The sequence below is a fragment of the Myotis nattereri genome, assembly GCF_964212035.1.
Source record: "Myotis nattereri genome assembly, chromosome: 1".
Classification (NCBI taxonomy): domain Eukaryota; kingdom Metazoa; phylum Chordata; class Mammalia; order Chiroptera; family Vespertilionidae; genus Myotis; species Myotis nattereri.
This window is the reverse complement of record NC_138075.1, coordinates 97,163,011-97,184,192: the sequence shown is the minus strand read 5'-3', so window position 1 is coordinate 97,184,192 and position 21,182 is coordinate 97,163,011. Positions and strand designations below refer to the sequence as shown.

The window sequence follows — 21,182 nt, the reverse complement described above, 5'->3', positions numbered from 1 at the left end:
GGGCTGTGGGCTTCTGCTGCCGCACAGGGACGCGGGCTGTCGGCTTCTGCTGCTGCACACGGGCGCGGGCAGGCAGCTTCTGGGGGGTCGGGGTTGCCACCTGGCCTGCTCCCGGGCCCCCCTGCTTTCCGATCACCATGGTGATCTCGGGCCGCAGGCCAGCCGCCAGCCCCGGGAGTTTGGGGTTGCCCCCTGGCCTGCTCCCGGGCCCTCCCGCCCTGCGATAGCCGGGCACAGGCCCTCCCACCCTTCGATCGCCATGGCGATCGCTGGGCGCAGGCCAGCCGCAACCCTGGCCCCCGGGGGGTCCGGGGTTGCGGCCTGACCTGTGCCCAGGCCCTCCTGCCCTCCGATGCAGGGTGCAGGCCAGCCGGCAACCCCAACCGGCTTTCTGATGGCTTTCTGATGGCAATCACCCGCTGAAGGCGGCCTTTGCCCACCCCCCAGCTCTTGCCTGCAGCCTGGGTTTCGGATCACCATTCTTCAGCCCTTCCCCTTTGGCCTCCCAGCATTGCAGCTATGTATGCAAATTAACCACCATCTTTGTTGGTGGTTAACCACCATCTTGGCTGGCAGTTAATTTGCATATCGCCCTGATTAGCCAATGGGAAGGGTAGCAGTTGTACGCTAATTACCATGTTTCTCTTTTATTAGATAGGATAGTCACCATACTGTATATTAGATCCTCAGAACTCATTCATTTTATAACTGGAAGTTGGTAGCCTTTGACACCAACCACTAGCCTCTGGCAACCACCATTCTACTGTTTCTATGAGTTTAGCTTTTTTAGATTGCATATATAAGTGAAATCATACAGTATTTGTCTTTAACTTATTTCACTAGCATAATGCCTTCAAGTTTCACCCATGTTGTCACAAATGGCAGGATTTCCTTCCTTTTAATGGCTGAATAATATTCCATTGTATATATACCACATTTTCTTTACCTCTTGATCTATTGACACTTAGGTTCTTCCCATATTTTGGCTATGCTAATAATGCTGCAACGCACATGAGGGTACAGATAGTGATTTCATTCCCTTCAGACACCCAAAGTGAGGTCACTGAATCATATAGTAATTTCATTTTTTGTTTGTTTAATATAGTTTTATTGATTTCAGAGAGAGGGAGAGATAGAAACATTAATGATGAGAATCATTGATCAGCTGCCTCCTGCATGGCCTCTACTGGGGATTGAGCCCACAACCCAGGCATGTGCCCTGACCAGGAATAGAACCATGACCTCCTGGTTCATGGATTGATGCTCAACCACTGAGCCAAACCAGCCGGGCGTAATTTCTTTTTTAATTTTCTGAGGAACTTCCATACTTTTCATAGTGGCTGTACCAATTTACATTCCCACCAACAGTGCACAAAGGTTCCCGTTTTCCATAGCCTCACCAATTCTTACCTCTTTTTTGATAATACTCTTATTCTTATAAGTGTAAGGTGACATCTCATCGTGGTTTCAATTTGCATTTCCTTGATGATTAGTGATGTTGAGTACCTTTTCATGTGTTTGTTGGTCATTCCTATGTTTTCTTTGGAAGAATGTCTATTCAGGGCCTCTGCCCATTTTTAAACCAGATTCTTTTTGCTGAGAGATACGAGTTTATCACATTCTTGTTGTTTTTGTGTGTTAATCCTCACCAGAAGATATTCAACATTGATTTTTAGAGAGAGTGGGAGAAGAGAAACATCAATGTGAGGGAGACACATTGATTTGTTGCCTTCTGTACATGTCCTGACCAGGCTGGGGATCATTCCTGCAACCAAGGTACATACCCTTGACCGGAATCAAACCTGGGACCCTTCAATCTGAGGGCTGATGCTCTATCCACTGAGTCAAACCGACTAGGGCCCTCATGTATTTTCCATATTAAATTCTTATCAAATACATGATTTACAAATATTTTCTCCCACTCCATAGGTTGCCATTTTACTTATTTTGTTGTGCAGAAGCTTTTTAATTTGGTGTAGTTCCACTTATTGATTTTAGCTTTTGTTGCCAAGACCAATGTCAAGGAGCTTTTACCTTGTGCTTTTTTCTAGTTTTCCAAGTTTCAGGTCTTACATTTGAGTTTTTAATCCATCTCAAGTTAATTTTTGTGAGTAGTGTAAAATAGACATCCAATATCATTATTTTGCATATGAATATCCAGATTTCCCAATACCATTTATTGAAGAGACTAACCTATGTGTTGATTTAATTGGCATAGTAAATTAAATCTTTACTTTTATTTTCTATGCAACAAAGTTATTGATGTTTGCATAGTAGTTATAATTAGCCCTTTTACTGAATATTAATAATTTTATCTTTACTTTCCAGATACATATGACTGAAAATCACTACAATTTGCCCTCTTCCTATCTCATTTTTATAGCTCATTTCTTTTTCTTGTCTAACTGCATTGGCTAGTACTTCCCAGACAGGATTGAAAACAACAAAGGTGATGGTCTGAATCTTATGGTACTGCTTCCAGTGTTTAATCATTAAGGATGATATAATATTGAGCTTCACATGACTGTTTTGTTCTCATTTTTTCAGGCCTCAGATAAGGTCGTATCCTCAGAGAAGCTTTTTCTAACTACATGATCTAAAATCCCTCACCCTTATAGATTTGTAGATCTCTAATTAGTATGCTTTTATTTTCTTATAGCAATTATTTCTATATTTAATGTGTATTATGTATATGAAGTCTGAATTTTTTGTGCATTTACTTTTTGAAATTGTTTTTGCCTTTATTCAAATGTCAGCATCACAAAAGCAAGAACCTGATCTGCCCAGTGCATAGTACCTTTCTGACCAGTAAACATTGGACCTTCTAAAAAAAGAAAAGAATGCACTTATGCTTCCTCCCATCTTTTCACCATCTCCCATTTTATTACTTAAACATTTCCACATTTTACTATGCTATTATACTACATTTTCCATCATTCTGCAGTTGCATGTGTAAATTGCTTCCCAAACACCAGCAGTGTTTTTACTACCATTCTTTAACTTTTGTTTAGATTTTTGTCATTTTCTTTGAGATCTAGTGAGTGCAGTAAGTCTCTGACCCTTTCATGTTCTGGAGTCTCTGCTGTCTCTTATGTTTGAACAAGTTAGTAAGTATATTTGAGTCATAGTATATTTTCTTAGATATTTCTTAGAACTTAGACACTGCTCCCTTATCTTTTGTTAGGAAATAGTGCTCACACTGGCATGCTTTTTCTCTTGCCTTGCTCTGCTTGTGAGGGCAGGTTGTGCTGGTTATTTGCTTGTTTGCTCTCAAGTTCACTTTTCCCCCTTTCTCAGCATTTCAGAGAATGTCACAAGCTTTCTCACTCTTTGGCTTCTGAGTTTGTTCTGCCAATATAGGCAGAACCAGGCCTAGGGAGGCCTGGGTTTCTCTTTGCTTCAAAAAGCATCGTAAGTCAGTGAGTGGCTTTATCTTTTACTTGGATCCACTTGTCCATGCTCCCAGCTCTCTCCTTTGCCTTCTTCCAGTCAGGCCTGCCTTAGTTTTAGCTTCCACCAGTTTCAAATTCCCTCCTTTTGCAATAGCCAGGAGAGTTCCATTTTCTGACTGGACCCTGACAAACTCAGGGGTGAACAGATGTGCTAAACTACAACAAAATTTTCTATCTTCCTTTTTTTCTCCAGCCACCACCTTTCAAATAATATAGAACAGGTTTGTGTTTCTTTCATATTTTTGATATTTGTGAAGGAATATTTTGGCTTTTTAAATACTTGTTAAGCATGGAGAATATCAGCTATCTGAACCTGCACCCATTATCAGTATTTTGCATAGCATTTTTGGAACTCTTGCGCTTGTGAAACAAGTATAGAGAGATATAGCCTGAGATTGCATTGGCATTTTAAGAATTGGAGCTCTTAAGTCATGATTTTAAAAATTATTTTGCCCGACTGGCATGGCTCAGTGGTTGAGCATCAACCTATGAACTTGGAGGTCATGGTTCAATTCCTGGTCAGGAAATATGCCTAGGTTGCAGACTTGATCCCCAGCGTAGGGTGTGCAGGAGTCAGCCAATCAATGATTCTCTCATCATTGATGTTTCTCTGTCTCCCTTCCTCCTTGAAAAAAAAAATATATATATATATATATATATATATATATATATATATATATAAATAAATAAATTTTGGAAAATGTTCATCTTAAATACAAAATTGAGTCATCTTACAGAGCAAATATTTAAATATTTTGGGTACATACTTTGTGCTAATTTCTCTAGCTGATGGGGATATATAATACACGAGACAAAAATTATTGTCCTTGCTTCCTGCCTTTCTCATCTAAGGTAATAACCCTGAAACTACGTAAACAGAATAAGAAAATTATTATGGGTTTCCAAGATGACCAAGAAAAGAAGGAATAACGGTTGTGCCAAAAAAGGCCAAGGCCACGTGCAGCCTATTTGTTGCACCAACTGCGCCCAGTGCATGCCCAAGGACAAGGGCATTAAGTTTGTGATTCAAAACATACATAGTAGAGGCCACAGCCATTAGAGACATCTCCAAAGCAAGTGTCTTCAACGCCTATGTGCTCCCCAAGCTGGATGTGAATGAAACTACATTACTGTGTGAGCTGTGCCATTCACAGCAAAGTAGTCAGGAATCATTTTCGTGAAGCTCCGAAGGACCGAACACCTCCATTCTGATTTACACCTGCGGGTGCTGCCCCACAACCTCCACCAAAGCCCATGATGTAAGGAGCTAAATCTTTAAGGAGTGAAGAAGAGTTCTCTGGGGGAAAAATAAATGAAAATTGTATTCCAAAAAGAAAAAAATTGTGATCCTAACATACCCCATAGGTTGATCTAATTGGGCAATTAACAGGCACCTTAAAACTTTTTTTAAAAAATGTATTTTATTGATTTTTTACAGAAAGGAAGGGAGAGGGATAGTTAGAAACATCGATGAGAAACATCGATCAGCTGCCTCCTGCACACCTCCTACTGGAGATGTGCCCGCAACCAAGGTACATGCCCTTGACCAGAATCTAACCTGGGACCTTTCAGTCCACAGGCTGATGCTCTATCCACTGAGCCAAACCGGTTAGGGCAGGCACCTTAAAACTTTTTATAATGAGTTTTTGCCTGTCAATCTTTCATCTTCACAAAGGCAGAAAATTCGCCATCTCAGCCATTTTCCATATGATGGGTACATGCAGTACAAATGCTCTATTAGTGACACATCTTAGAACATGATTCAAGAGTGTTTCCTTCCTATACTCTGTCCTAAAAATTAGTCAGAAAGGCCTGGTTGGATATCAAGGCATCATGTGAACCAAAGATACGGGAGTATCAAAGCATCCTACTTTGTGAAACCAGGGCATAGTCCCCAACCCACACAACTGATCTAATCCTGTCCTTCAGAAGCAGGGCCAGGTCCTGCTGGTCCGTCTCCCCAAGCTTATTAATCAGAAGTAGCATCCTACTTCTGGTTGGATTACTTACTCCTAAAATGTGTTCACAGGAAGCTCTAATTATTATTGGTTCAGTTCATTAATCTTGCTTAAAGAGACCACATAATGCTAACAAAACAGATTTGCAGTTAGGTTTTGGTAACCAATAGTAAAATGCAACAACTTCTTAAAAGGAAATAAAAGCTGGTTGCTGTTCCTATCTAAGAGGACGACATCAAAACTTGAAAAATTTTCAGTAATCTTTGTAAATTTTCTAAATTCTGTATGTAGTTATTTAGTATTCATAATTCATTCAAGTATTTATGGAATGCTATGCATCACACTGTTCTTTGACGAAAACTACAGTGAAGGAATAGTGATGGTGTCCTTTTAGATGGGAGATCAGGAAAATGCTTCTTTGAGGTGACATTTGTGAAGAGACTGAATGGGTAGCAAGCTGTGCAAGTCTCGAAGAAAAGAACTTCCCAGCCAGGCAGGGAGAAAACACAAAAACCCTCAGGTGGGGGTACAATGCAAGTGAGAAACTAGAAGATGAGACTGTGGTGATATAATTTAGGGGATTAAACATGTAAACCACAGTAGGAGCTTTGCATTTTGTTTTGGGCATTAAATTACTGGCTTGTGAAAAGAATGTGACTAATATTTCACTCTGTTGGCTGTATGGAGAATAGATATGTGTGTGTGGTTGTGGTGCTGAGTTAAGGGTAGAAGCGAAAAGAAAGGTAAGGAGATTGTGGTAGTGGTCTGGCTCAAAGATGATTGTAGGTTGGATTGGAGTGGTAAACATCAAAGTAGTGAGAAGCTACAGATCCAAATACATTTTTAAGGCAGAGCTTATGGATCTTGATGGTTTAAATATAGGATAAGGGTGTTAGAGGGAAAAGAAATAATAAAGGGTAACTCCTTCATTTGTGTCTTGAGCCAATTAATGAAAATGGGAATCCTAGAGAATAAAGTCTGAAGCACAAATCAAGAGCTCTTTTTTTTAGAGAATTCGCAATGTTAGATCAAGTATCTGACTGCTGTTGAGAGCTCTGAGATCAAGACTAGATAACTTGAATAAAGTTGACCTTAAAGTAGGGTTCTTAAAGTCAAGAGCCTGGATGAGATTGCCCAGGCAGACTGCATTTTAGGGCACTCCCGAAGTTCAGAAATCAAGAGGACAAATGTGTAGAGCAAATTAGAACAGGATCTAAAGAATCCCAACTTTTAAGCCAAAATTTTTATTAAAATACTGCAATTAAGAAATTATATTGCAACTGATACATGACAATTACTATTAAAAGTCTAGCAGTGATCTGATATTTTTTAAAATGCAAATTATGCATTCTAAGACTTTCAAAACAGACTATTCTGAAATAACCGCACAATATAGTCAAAACATATTTATTACTTTTTAGTGTAATTTTGTACACTTCAGTACAAATACAAGATAGAGCCGTATTTACAGGTATTGAAATCCGTATATTCAAACCCCGTATCTAAATACAGTAGTGTTAAGTCCTGATTTAAGTCCAAATCAGAACTGTAATATTTCTGATTTGCAGAGTGACTTACTTCATGCCCTGCCCCTTTCCCCCGGGAAATAATCCCTTAAAGCTAAGGCTGTTTAAACAGAACAATAGATTATTTTTGAAATGGGGTAACAATTCATTCTTTGCAAAGTTTTAAGCACCTCCTTTCCAATATATTACAAGTGTGAAATAGATATATAAAATTAGAAAATAAAATCATTCATTTGGGCTATTAAAAGCATGATGTCTTTAAAAAAGGGCTGAAGCATGGGAATTTTCAGGGTGTTAAAAATCTGGAAATACAGTCCAAGTTTTAAAATGAAAAGTTGAACTACATAGAAAAAAAATAGTAGGGAAGCTGGTACTTCAGGGTAAAGGCTTTCTAACAGACCCACCTTCACAAAATACATTTTATTACAACATAGTTTGAATATGTCCCTTTTAAAACAAAAATTAAAACCCTGAGGTTTCCTAGGGGTTATTCGTATTTCCATTCCCAAATTATTTGAATCAAGGAGCCCACCAAAATGTGTATTCTCTGATATTATGACTATTTTTAGAAACAGTCCCTGGTTACCTCAAGAAGGTTAGTAGCTGGACACCATGTCTGTATTAAAGTGCAATATTTAAAATAATTTTTTATAGAATAAGTGATTCAAATATTGTAAAAATAGACTACAAAAATTTTAATTTTCTGTGTTTAAAAATTCACCAGGAAATTTCAAACCAGGCATCCTTTATATGAGTTACCATCTGATCAGGAAACCTTTGCCTACCACATAGCAAATTGCTTACTTCTTTCCTGGAAATATACAGGACTGCATTAGTAAGGGTACTAGCTTAACATAGTTCTCTTCCGAGTTTCATTTACATGCACTAATCAAGTCCAGCAAATGTTAACAATCTCATAGGTATAAACATTTCATGATGATAAAACTTATGACATTTGGTTCTTCTTACATTTTATGCTCAAGTTACAATAAAAAAAAAATCAGTCTCCAGTATAAGATTCTAATTCCTCTTAATAATACTGGAACATTTTTGTATTTTAGAAAATATCATCCATACTATCTCTTACAGTTTATTTTTTAAATATTATTGGAAAGGCTGAGCATTATCTTCTATACCTTAAATTATGCTTAAAGCAACAAGAGCAATTTCAAAATTTTAGTATCCCAGAATGTAATAACATTAATGTCTCACATCACAAAATAAGCCCTTGGTGCTGGCAGTTCTCTGAAAGCACATGAATACATCTGCCTCGACAGGAAAAAAAGGCTCTAAAATTGGATAAGATTTTGAAATTAAGATTTTTTCTGCATAAAGAAACCCTTGTGACTTGATATAATACTGGCAGTGTCATGCTAAGGCCAGCTGACCAATATTTTAGCAGAGGAAAAAAAAAAGCCAAGGTAATTTTATAGTAGCAATAGTTTCTTTTTTTATTTTAATATACTTTAGGAAAACAATATACAAAGCTGAGCTTCTCCACCATTTCCAGCTAACAGTAGGAAGCTCCAATTACACAAATTTAGCGTTTTGTGATGGCTAAGAACAGCAGTCAGCACCAGACTTGAACAGTTAGCTACAACACAAACATCCTTCAAAATGAAATGTCATAATAGCAAGACAGGTAAACCAGGATTTAACAAATGACAACCACTTGGGAAGCGACTTAATCATTCTTGTTGAATTTCATAGTTCATTAAATATCTTATACACATTTCCTGTTAATCTGCTTTAAATGAAACCTCCTTTAAGGACTTATTTCAATTAAGTATAAATATTCAACAAGAATAGTTCTGATAAAGAATCCCCAGGTAGTTCAAATTCTAATATGCATTTGACAAAAGGAAAAGAAAAATAACATTTTATTTGTTTTAACATGTTTATTACAACAGGTACAATTCACATCCGACTAGCTTTGTTTCCTCTTTCCCCTCCCACAACCATATTCATTGGGCCATTTCCTTACATTTGAGCAATCAATGTACTTTCAGCACACACTCACGTCCAGCAGTACTTTTAGGTCCATTCCATTCTTACAGGGTGCAAATGGATTTCAATAATTTATACAAACAAGTGGGTTATGCTCAATCACTGCAATTTTAAGCTACTGTACACAGGAATGAAAAGATTATAGAAAAGTGCCATAGCAACAGTGCCTTAAGAAAGGAGAAAAAAGAGGAGCCTTAAAAAATGGATAAAATCAAATCAAGTATTTCAGAGGGAAATGGAACACATCGGAAATGAAAAAAACATTTCTCTGCAAAACAAACGGAGAAGCACTGCTCTTGATCAGGTGCAAGTGTGGAAATAGTTGTTTCATGATATTTTGTACACTGCCCATATGGTTCAAAATTGTATCTCCTTAGACACAGATCGCCTGGCGCTTGCACTGAATTTCTGAAAATGCAAGATTTCTGAATGATAAATTAAACCCCCCCCCTCCATTTTTTTCTTCTTAAAAAAGCTAATTTTGCAGACAGGTTTACATGTAAAAGGCTAGGTATTTAGCCACCTCAGCATTAATTAGTTTTGGATGTCTAAGCTCTGTTACACATGGCTTCCCATGGCTTCACTCTACAAAACATATTTACAACGTGAAGGATACATCTACATTAAATCTACATTTCAAGGGTTTTACATCAATCTTGTCTCTTTCCCCTGAATCAACTCTCACAGACCCCAGTCCCCTTGTCATTTCCTTTGCCCAGCTTAACGGTCCAAAGTCTACTTAAATGCAGATCAAAAATGTTAAGATTGGGCAATAGATTTACAGTTCCTGTACTCAAAACCATGTGCAATTATTCACATCTTCAGACCATGAAGGAATTCTGATTTTTTAGCTTTTCAAGTTCCTTAATTTGTTGTCTCAAAAATAGTATCCTGAAAAAAATAAGAAGGCATTAGAACTGTGTGGTCGTCATATAAATGTTACAGAAAAACCAAACTTCTAACAACAAAATTATCTTTTAAAAAATGAGTAACTACTAGTTAAGACAAAACAAATTAAAAACTGGTAAGTCTATGGTTAAGAAAACCATTAAATATATTTTACATAAGAATATATATTGCATAAGAATGACAAAAGAATATTTTCTAGTTGTCACAAGCAATTTCTCAATAATTAATTTGAATATAAAGATTGATTTAAAACATAGTGTTTACTGTACCATCACACATACACAAAGGCAGTAGATACTGAACAAGATAAACCTATATTGAATGTTTTCTGGACTAAAATATAGTAAGTATAGTAATGATGGAATTAACTAAGTGCAACAAACTAATTGTTTGAAGAACAGTTCTCAATATAACTGTAAATTCATAAAAATGGAGCCAAGTCAAGTCCCACAGACTTGTATATTTAAAACAAAAAATAAAACCAAAACCCCACAGCTAATCAGATTTCCATAAACTTCATAAAATCTTTTGTATACTGGCTTGATATTTGACTGTGTACACTGTTTTAATACATCGCATAAGGAATAGTATAATTTCCTAAAAGCTAAATCATGTCTAGCAAGCCAAAAGGAAATTAAGCTTTATGTATGTTAGAGCTCCGTTCAGAGCAATATTTAGAGTAAAAGAAACCCAACTGATATTCAAAAACTGCCTCCACATATTTTAGAGATTGAGACATTAGATAAAAACTCAATTTTTCCAAGTTTACTATAAAGCCCAACTTGGTATTTTACTAAATATGTCTGGTTTCATGACAAGTTTAACTCTACCTTATACAGACAGAATGTGAAGCCATTTAAAGTCTGTCCTCAAGTTTGTAACAGGTGTTTAAAAAATGAGACAATAAGAGTTTAGGTGAAAACAGATATATGTCACTGAAGCAGCTGAAAATTATATTCCTACTGTAATTTCCAAGAATCTATTGATGATACAAGCATAATGTAAATAGTAGTTTGAAATTTCAACTGAAATAAATACCCTGGGCAATAGATAAGTCCCCTCAATTCAAGAGTGACCCCTTATAATTAGTTGCTGTCCCATTTCACTTTTTAAATAATGTATTACCATAATTTAGAGTTGTAACACAAGAAAAAAAGTCTAATGAAGCCATGTGTTAAGAAAAATAAAATTTAGATGCCATTAGCACTCACTAGAAATAGTATTAAATTATAAAAACGTAAGTTATAGTAATATAATGGAACATGACACAATATAAAGAAACATTAAAGTTCACTTCTGAAATTTAAAGTTATGTTTTCCAGTCTGACTTAAGATATATAATTCTAACAAACAACAACAAAAAAATTTCAGCAAAAAACTTACCTTTGCTCTCTCAAAGTTGCTTGAATTTCACATACTCGGACTAAAGATCTTAAATTTTTTAATTCAGTACAAATTTCTGACATATGAACACTCCCCATGTTATGGGCTTCTTCTCGCAATCTTGATGCCTATAATTACAGAAAACCACATAAAATATAAATCACATATAAAAAATAAAACATTAAATTTTTGAGTAGAACTTTACACCAAGATTGCAGAATAATTATTTTCCTTTAAACCCACAGAAATTCGAGAGATTAAAAACAGCAGCAGAGTAGAAGGATGCTGCATGGACATGCTCCCGGGAACAAGCTGGAATTACAACTGAAATATGGAAAGGCTTCCTGAATAATCAATGGAAAACTGATAGGACAGAACCCTGATACCCAAGGACTGAAGGTAGAGACCACATAGACACTGGTAGAAGGGGCAGAGACAAGAAAGGGCTGGCTAGGCACCCACAGACAGCACCTAAAGTCCCAGAGAGATATCTCAGCTGTGAGGCGGTGCCACTGAGAACTCTGGGATCTAATCCCGAAGCTGTGCTCCCCAGCAGAGAGCACCAAATCTGAGGAGGGTACCCACATAACATCCAGCTGTGAAAAGCAGTGGGTTGCTATCTGCCAGGGAGTGGCAGCTTAAAGTTGGGGCACCCTCACAAAAATTCCCTGTGGAGCCACCCACCTTGTGCTCCTGCAGAGGGAGGATGAAGTGGACTGGAGCTGTGAGAGCAGAACCCAGGACTGGGGACTCGGGGGATAGAGCTCAGAAGGCAGACACCCCAAGTTTCCTGGGCTGAGTCATTCCCTCACACAGAGGAGGGAGGACATCTTTCCCACATTGACATCTGCCTTGCCTGGGGGGAAGACAGTTGACAAACCCTACTGGAAAACACCTTGCCCTGAGGCCACTTAAGAGATTAAAAGTAACAATTAGCCTCCAGACAGAAGCAACTGTCCCACCCAGTTGAAAAAACTCTTGCTACAACTGAGGACCACGGCCTGAGAGCAATTCAAGTTGAAATCCTATTAGTCTGCAGGCAGAGGTTTTGAGTCTTTGGATCCAATTAGTCAGAAACAGCCTTTAACACTGTCCTGCACTAGAGGTTGAGAGGTATAGAGGGTCTAACCTAAAACAGTCACAAACCCAAACAGACAACTAAAATGAGGAAACAAGGAAACAAGTCCCAAATCAAAGTATTAGTGAATTCTCCAGAAAAAGAGATAAATGAAGCAGAGATAAAAAACTTTATCTGAGAGTTCAGAGTAATGATGTTAAAAATGCTCAACAGTATGAAAAAAGATATAGTAACAATGAAAAAAATAGAGATAAAGAATGACATAACACAAACAAAGAACACATTGGAAGGAATACACAGCAGATTAGGGGAAGCTGAGGATCGAATCAGTGAATTAGAAGACAAAGTTGAAAATATCACTCAATCAGAGAACCAAAAAGAAAAACAACAATTAAAAAACAAGAGGACAGTTTAAGGGAGCTGTGGGACAATGTGAAACATAACAATGTTAGAATAGTAGGTGTGCCAGAAGAGGCAGAAAGTGAGAAAGGAATAGAGAAGGTGTTTGAAGAAATAATGGCAGAAAACTTCCCTAACTTGGTAAAGGAAAAAATCACACAAGTTCAGGAGGCACTGAGAACCCCAAACAAGAAAAACCCAAAAAGACTCATGCCCAGACACATCATAATTAAAATGCCAAAAATTAAAGACAAAGAGAGAATCTTAAAGGCAGCAAGAGAAAAGAAAACTGTTACCTACAAAGGAGTTCCCATAAGGCCGACACCTGATTTCTCATCAGAAACTCTACAGGCCAGAAAGGAATGGCATGAAGTATTCAAGGTAATGGAAAGCAAGGATCTCAGACCAAGATTACTATATCCAGCAAGGCTATCATTCAAAATAGGTGGTCAAATAAAGAACTCCCCAGACAAAAAAAGGCTAAAGGGGTTCATCACCACTAAGCCAGCATTATAAGAAATGCTAAAGGGATTGCTGAAGGGATTCCTGATAAGAAACAGAAAGAGAAACCTAGCCATACAGAATTAAAATGGCTATAAATAAATACCTCTCAATAATAACCCTAAATGTAAATGGATTAAATGCTCCAATTAAAATGTGTAGGGTAGATGAACGGATACAAAAACATGACCCAACTATATGCTGTCTACAAGAGTCCCACCTCAAAACAAAAGACACACACAAGATGAAAGTGAAGGTATGGAAAAAAATTTTCCATGCAAATGGAAAAGAAAAAAAAAGCTGGAGTAGCAATACTCATATCCGACAAAACGGACTTTTAAAGCATCATGCTAAGTGAAATAAGCAAGTCGGAGAAAGATAAATATCATGATCTCACTCATTTGTGGAATATAATGAACATTAACTGATGAACAAAAATAGATCCGGATGGGGGGGGGGGGAGAATATATATATTCGAATATAATAGAAAAAATTCTGTTATTTGCAGATTTTTAATATTTCCTACAACTTTGGTGGTATCCTATTATATTAGTACAGTTTTGGTAATATTATTATACTTAAAATCCTTTTATTTTTAAAATATTAATGTTTATTGCATGTAACATTATTATATTTTAAAAAGTTTGGGTGGAATAAAAAAAACTGAAATAAGTAAATCCACAAAAATGCTGGTGAATCTAAGGGGAAAATTATTTTCTTTAAAAAACACACACAAAAATGTAACAAAACAACTCTCATATAGTGGAAGATACTTAGAATAGTATAGCACTAGGATAGGATGACTCATGATTTGTCACCAATAAAAGATGCTGGGTCAGCCAAAGTTCAGGTATAATGCTGATAAAAAGGCCTCACTGTATTCCTGTATCATTATACACAACATACCTCTGTGAACTTACAGAACATTTCAGATGGGCAGTTACCTGAGAAAAGGGAGAAGCCAATGGCAATAATTTCAATGCCTTAAGTGCCCTCATCCTAAAACAAAAATGTTTCTTAAATTCTAACAGCTTAGTCTAGTGGGAGAATCATAAGATTAAAACTACTAACAGGTTCTAAAACTATCAGAATGACTGGTTGATGGAAAAAGCACAGTCTTTGAGCCACATCAATGGGGTGATTTTGGTATAATTTATCTGGTCTTAAGGGACTCAATGATAAAATGGGAAAACTCATTATATGCATTGGTTAGTGGTTTTGTTTTTGTTTTTTTAAACCTCATCTGAGGATACTTTTCCACTGATTTCTAGAGAGTGGAAGAGAGAGGGAAAGAGAGAGAAATATCAATGTGAGAAAAACACATTGATTGGTTGCCCAAACTAGGGCCCAGGCTGGGGAGGAACCTGCAACCAAGGTACATGCCCTTGACTGGAATTGAACCCAGGAGCCTTTGGTCCATAGGCTGACACTCTATCCACTGAGCCAAACCGGCTATGGCTGGTTAGCAATTTTAAGTGGAAAAAACAAAGCATTTGGTATAGAACTAAATGCTTAGTACTTGATAATGGTAGCTACAATGATAATTATATTAAAATATTTTATGTTAAACCACCCTACAGGTAAGTATATATCAAATATTTTATAAAATCGACAACCTATTTAGAAATTAGTTGCTTTAAATATAGCTTGAATATAGCAGTCCAGATTAGGATTTTTAAAAGAATTTAAATTATACTTTAGTTATCCAAAGGCAAAATATCTACTGTGAATCATGTAACATACCTGCTTCTCTGCATGATCTGCAGGCCATCCTTGAACATGTTTTATGAGATTTTCATTGAAATGTGCTGCTAGCGTAGGTGTTAATGAACATGTAGTTCGGGTAGATGAATTCTGTGGTACAACTGCTGCATTTGATGCATTACTGCCAGAAGTATGATTTGGACCAGGTGATGGACTTCTCTGGCTACTGGAAGAGAAAACACAATTGAATGTGTAGTATATCTACAAGCAGTTACTAGGTATCCTAGATATTGTCTGTTGATACCTTCTATTCAAGATATCCAAATACCTAAGAAAAATTTATTTTAACACTAGAGGCCTGGTGCACAAAATTTGTGCATGGGTAGGGTCCCTGGGCCTGGCTGGCAATCAGGGCTGATCAAGGCCTTCTGGCTGCCGGCTGGGACCTCCCTTCCCCAGCTGCTGGCCGGAGCCTCTCTTCTTTCCACACCGCCCCTTGGTGGTTAGAGCATGTCACAGCAAGCAATCAAACTCCTGAGGGGACACTTTGCATATTAGCCTTTTATATATATAGAAGATGAACACAATTTAAAAATTCAAAGTACATTTATATCATATATTCCTCAATATACTTTTGCAGAAAAAAGCCCCTTTAAAACTAATGTCAGTGTCAAATTTAAAATGACAGTATTCTCCAAATTTGACAGCAGAACCTGATGACTTTGTATACTATAAACACTAATAAGAATGTCACTAAGAAATGGTCACACTTTTTTTTTGTTTGCTTGTTTTATTAATCCTCACCCAAGGATATTTTTTCCATTGATTTTTAGAGAATGGAAAGGAGGGCCAACACTCTAACCACTGAGCACCCGGCCATGGCTACATGGTCACATTTTAACAATTGTAGATACAATGCACATCTGAACATTATATCTTAAATACATGTAAATAAGGAGAGGAAAACATATATTGCTCTTGATTACCATCAGAAGAGTACTGAAACAGAGGGTGAAATAATGAGAAGCAAAATACAGGCATTTTATTGGCTAGCAATGAATTGAGTTTAGTGACAAAATAAGACCAAAAAAAGTAACACTCTGAGATTGGTTATCTTCTTTTAAAACTGTGTGGTTTAGGCTAGGTTTTAGGGTTATGGTGGTGAGAATAAAAAATTTAGTCACCCAAGTTGGTTATTTCCTACCTGCTTCACCAGACTTGGCTCTGAATGAATTTCAGTTATTTCCAAAAACTAAATCTCCCAAAGGATGAAGAGTTTTCATCACTGCGGATACTTAAAATAATACTGCAGCCTCTAAAGACAATTTAAAAGAAGAATTTCCCCAAAATGTTCTGAGCAATAGCAACATTGCTGGAGTAAGTAGACAGCTTCCCAAGGTGATTATTTTGAAGGGGATAACTCTCATTGGGATGTGTTAACTTCTTAAATGCTTGTTTAGAAAACAACAATAAAAACAACAGTTGAATTATTTTGCCACCTCATAGCAAGAAATAAAAACAGGAAAATCAAATGAAAATCATTTAAATTTGTTTTTGTTCATTTAACAAAGGAAAGTGACAACACGCTACAGCTCTATATGACAAGTAATCCTTATAAGAGCAGTTGAAGCTAAGAGGAAAGCTTGACTAACACACACCATTGGCAACACTGGCCCAAGTTTTAGATGTGAGATTTTTGGATTCATCAATACACTCAAATCTAAAACTGCTATGAGGAGGTTAAAAATGATGTCTCATTTCCAACAAATAAAGTATTATATAACCATGTGCTCTCTTTGTACATGTATTAATTGTTACTCCCATTGTATTCTACTAAGTGAAATTCTAGAGAAAAGAGTCACCTTTCTCAAAATAATCCAGACTTTACTAAACAACAATCTAATTGCTACAGATTGCCTTTGTAAATTTGGTAATACATAAAAAGAAGTTAGGCTATCCATGGATTCTTCCAAGATCAAATTCTATCATATATACATATTTATAATATTTGAACAATGCAGAATGCCATATAATGTTGTCTCAACACATAACATCAACTTACTTTGAGCGCTGAAGACTTCGAGGGGAAACAGGTTCATGACCTTGTGGTTTGTCAGCAGTTACAGGCTGCTGCTGTGTGGCCGATTGTGAAACTGGTCCTTGCTTAACGACAGGAGTAGTAACCTGAAATGTCAGAATCTGGTGAGAGAGACTTCTATCACAATGGCAAATAGCATGGAAATGAAATCAAAGCAAAAGTTCTATCAATAAAACTTCCCAGTTACATTCATTCTTCAGTGATTTTTAAGATAACAAGAGTTGTCCTATATAATAAAGAGATAATATGCAAATTGACTGTCACACACTCATACAAGATGGCCACCCCCATGTGGTCACAAGATGGGTGGCAGGGGAGGGCAGTTGGGGGCGAGATCAGGCGGGCAGGGGAGTGGTTAGGGGGTGATCAGGCTGGCAGGCAGGTGAGCAGTTGGGAGCCAGCAGTCCCAGATTGTGAGAGGGATGTCCGACTGCCAGTTTAAACATCCGCTGGCAGTTGGACATCCCCCGAGGGGTCCCAGATTGGAGAGGGTGCAGGCTGGGCTGAGGGACACACACCCCCCCCCCACCCCAGTGCACAAATTACATGCACTGGGCCTCTAGTATATATAGATAATAGTCCTCCTGCCTATCCTCAGGGGATATGATCCAAGACCAGCCCAATGGAGGTCTGAAAACCACAGAGAGTACCAAATCCTATATACAGCAGGTCCTCACATAATGTCACTGTGTTCATTGTCATTTCATTATAAAGTTGACAGAAATTTAACTCTTGTTTTATATCAATTAGCCTACGGTAAAAGTGGTTTCATTAAATGTTGCTTTGCTTAAAGTTACAGAACCAATTGACTGTGTTAAGCAAGGAGTTAGTACTGTTTATACTGCTTTTTCCTATATGTGCATATCTATGATAAAGTTTAATTTATAAATTAGGCATGTTGAGATAAACAACAATAACTAATAATAGAATAATTATAATAATATACTGTAATAAAAGTTATGTGAATGTACTCTCTCTCTGATAATTGAGATGGCTACTAAGTGACTAAATGGCCAGGTAATTTATACAGCATGGATATACTGGACAAAGGGATGATTTAAGTTCAGGGTGGGATGAAGTGGGATAAAGAAAGATCTCCTTAGGGCATTCAGAATGGGATGTAATTTAACTTATGAAATGTTTATTCCTGGAATTTTCCATCTAATATTTTTGTTTTTATTTTTTATTTATTTTAGAGAGAGAAGAAAGGAGTGGTGAGAGAAAAGAACGGAAAAAAGGAAGGAGGGAGAGGAGAAGGGAGGGAAACTTTGACTTGTTGTTCTACTTATTTATACACTCATTGGTTGGTTCTTGTATGTGCTCTGACCAGGGATCAAACCTACAACCTTGGCATGTCAGGATGACACTCTAACCAACTGAATTACCAAGGCTCCATTTAATATTTTGAACAGCATCTGACTGTGGATAATGGAGGAGAGACTTAACTACTTAGTTGTGTAAAGTGCTGTCATTTAGGCCCCCAAATTCACATAACCCTCCAAATCTAGGTAATGATCTTAAACACCACAAAATCTAGAGGTTAAAAAAACATAGAATGAGTTTCCAAAGGGCATACAGTTAGAAGAGAGTCAAGGTTTGAGACCTGAATCTAATTTCTTTATACAATAAAATGGTCATAAAATTACTTTCGTAGTATACCAGCATAAGAAACGAGTTCTCCTGATTTTGAGCCCAGTTTTCTTTTCAAGACACTGTGGTTCTCAACCTGTTGGTTCGCGACCCCTGAAAATACATCCTGCATATCAGATATTTACATTACGATTCATAACAGTAGCAAAATTACAGTTATGAAGTAGCAACGAAAATAATTTTATTGTTGGGGGTCACCACAACATGAGGAACTGTATTAAAGGGTCGCGGCATTAGGAAGGTTGAGAACCACTGCATACCTCTTCTGATTTATAGTCATGTGCCTTGCATAACCTTTTGGTCAAGGAAGGTGCATATACTACAGAAGTCCCATAAGATAGTAATAGATCTGAAAAATTCCTAATGCCTATGTGACATCTTAGCTCCTCAGTGGCCATCTTAACATCATAGCATAACACATTATGTAAATATTTATGAAGAGTAGAACTGCCTAGAGCAGCGGTTCTCAACCTGTGGGTCCCGAAGGGGTTGAACAACCCTTTCACAGGGGTCACCTAAGACACATATATAATTACATATTTTTTGTGTGATTAATCACTATGCTTTAATTATGTTCAATTTGTAACAATGAAATTGGGGGTCACCACAACATGAGGAACTATATTAAAGGGTCGCGGCAATAGATAGGTTGAGAACCACTGGCCTAGAGTATGAAGTACAGTAATATGTTGTACAGGTTTTGCAGCCTAAGAGTTGTAGAGGATCAGAATTTGTCGCCTTAAAATATGTCTAGCTGGAATGAGGCTTACTTTAGGCTAATTAATTTTAACAAACAGAAGACATGAGGGAAGCTCTGAAAACCAAGTAGAAGTTACCCTTTGTAAAAGGCATTTATATTTGCAAGGATGTTTGCCTCAGTGTACCAAGAGGAGTGACATGGTACGGAGCCCCAACCCACCTGATGGGCCCTGCTCTGTGAGTGACAGGGGGCAGTGCCCCAACCCCGATTGGCCCTGCTCTGTGTGTGATAGGGGGTGGCGCCGCAACCTCCCCATCAACCCTGCCTTGAGTGTGACAGGGGACGGTGCCCCAACCCCCCAATCGGCCTTACCCTGAGCGTGACTGAGGGTGGCATCGCAACCTCCCAATCCGCCCTGCTCTGTGCATGACGGGGTGGCGCCCCAACTCCCCAATCGGCCCTGCTCTGAGCCCGACCAGGGGCTGCACCTAGGGATTGGGCCTGCCCTCTGCCACCAGAGAGCAGGCCTAAGCCAGCAGGTGGTTATCTCCCGAGGGGTCCCAGACTGCGAGAGGGCACAGGCCGGGCTGAGGGACGCCCCCCCCCCGCCCGAGTGCACAAATTTTTGTGCACCGGGCCTCTAGTTATCTAATAAAAGAGAAACATGCAAATTGACCATAACTTCTCTACACCCCCAAGCCACGCCCACCAGCCAGAGTGACTATATGCAAATTAACCCAACCAATATGGCGGCCAGCAGCCACGGAGCTGGAGCAAGCAGGAGGCTTGGTTGCCCCGGCGATGGAGGAAGCCAAGCTTCCCACCTGCCCTGGCTGTGGCCTCCTCTAAAGGCAACAAAGTTTCAATTATAGAAGATAAATAAATCCCAGATACCTGCTTCCAGCCAGCCTCCACTGGGATGTTGGGTGGCTGGGGGCCATGGCCAGCCTGCAAACAGCCATCAGCCCCTCACCCAGGCAGACCACACCCTCATGGGGTGAGGGTCCCTGCTGGGGGTTTGGCCAGCCTTCAAACAGCCATCAGCCCCTCACCCAGGCTGGCCCGGCACCCCAGCAGGACCCCCACCCTGATCTGGGACACCCTTCAGGGCAAACTAGCCAGCCCCCACCCATGCACCAGGCATATAATAAATGGGTAATATGCAAATTGACCCTAACAGCAGAATGACTGGGAATGACTGGTCACTATGACATACACTGACCACCAGGGGGCAGACGCTCAATGCAGGAGCTGCCCCAAGGTGGTCAAAGCTGACGGCTGCCAGTACAGCAGTGATGGTGGGAGCCTCTCCCGCCTCCTCAGCAGCACTAAGGTATCCAACTGCAGCTTAGGCCTGGTCCCCACTGGGAAGTGGACATTCCCTGAGGGATCCCAGACTGCGAGAGGGCACAGGCCAGGCTGAGGAACCCCCCCGCCCCCCCCCCGCCCCGAGTGCACAAATTTTTGTGCACCGGGCCTCTAGTATAGGATATATTTTCATAAGATCTATGAAACACTGAATGTCCACTTATTTTTAAAAACAACTTGAAAAAGTTTTTGAATGTAAAAAATTGATATAAGGGATTTGGAATGCTAATTTTGACAATTGACTGTTTTAGGTATCATTAACTGTATTCTTAGATACCATCCTGGGATAAGTTTTAAGCATTAAGGAAAGACCTAAAATCTGGCCTGCTATCAATTTCTTGAAATTGATATGTTTCAATGCACTTTTATGTTTAGGCTTTGCTTATGATTTTATTTGAACAAAGAATTCTTTGGCATGAAATTTTAGATAGCCCATTGTTTTTACAACA

The 21,182-nt window shown here is 38.5% G+C and overlaps 1 protein-coding gene and 1 pseudogene across 4 annotated transcripts in view; one reads left to right on the top strand and one right to left on the bottom strand.

Annotated features, from left to right (window-relative positions):
• Positions 1-4,359: 4,359 nt before the first annotated feature.
• Positions 4,360-4,715, top strand: LOC308525145 (small ribosomal subunit protein eS26-like; annotated as a pseudogene). The gene has a single exon. The product of its transcript is annotated as a small ribosomal subunit protein eS26-like (transcript).
• Positions 4,716-8,045: 3,330 nt separating this feature from the next.
• Positions 8,046-21,182, bottom strand: part of WAC (WW domain containing adaptor with coiled-coil) — a 101,499-nt gene continuing 88,362 nt past the window's right edge. For all 3 annotated transcript variants that reach the window (XM_081087545.1, XM_081087544.1, XM_081087546.1), the window contains 4 exons: positions 16,980-17,101; positions 14,957-15,143; positions 11,236-11,363; positions 8,046-9,834 (listed from right to left, as the gene is read on the bottom strand). In XM_081087545.1, coding sequence (XP_080943671.1) covers positions 9,765-9,834; positions 11,236-11,363; positions 14,957-15,143; positions 16,980-17,101 — 507 coding nt within the window. In that variant the 3' untranslated portion in view covers positions 8,046-9,764. The remainder of the gene's footprint in view (positions 9,835-11,235; positions 11,364-14,956; positions 15,144-16,979; positions 17,102-21,182) is intronic.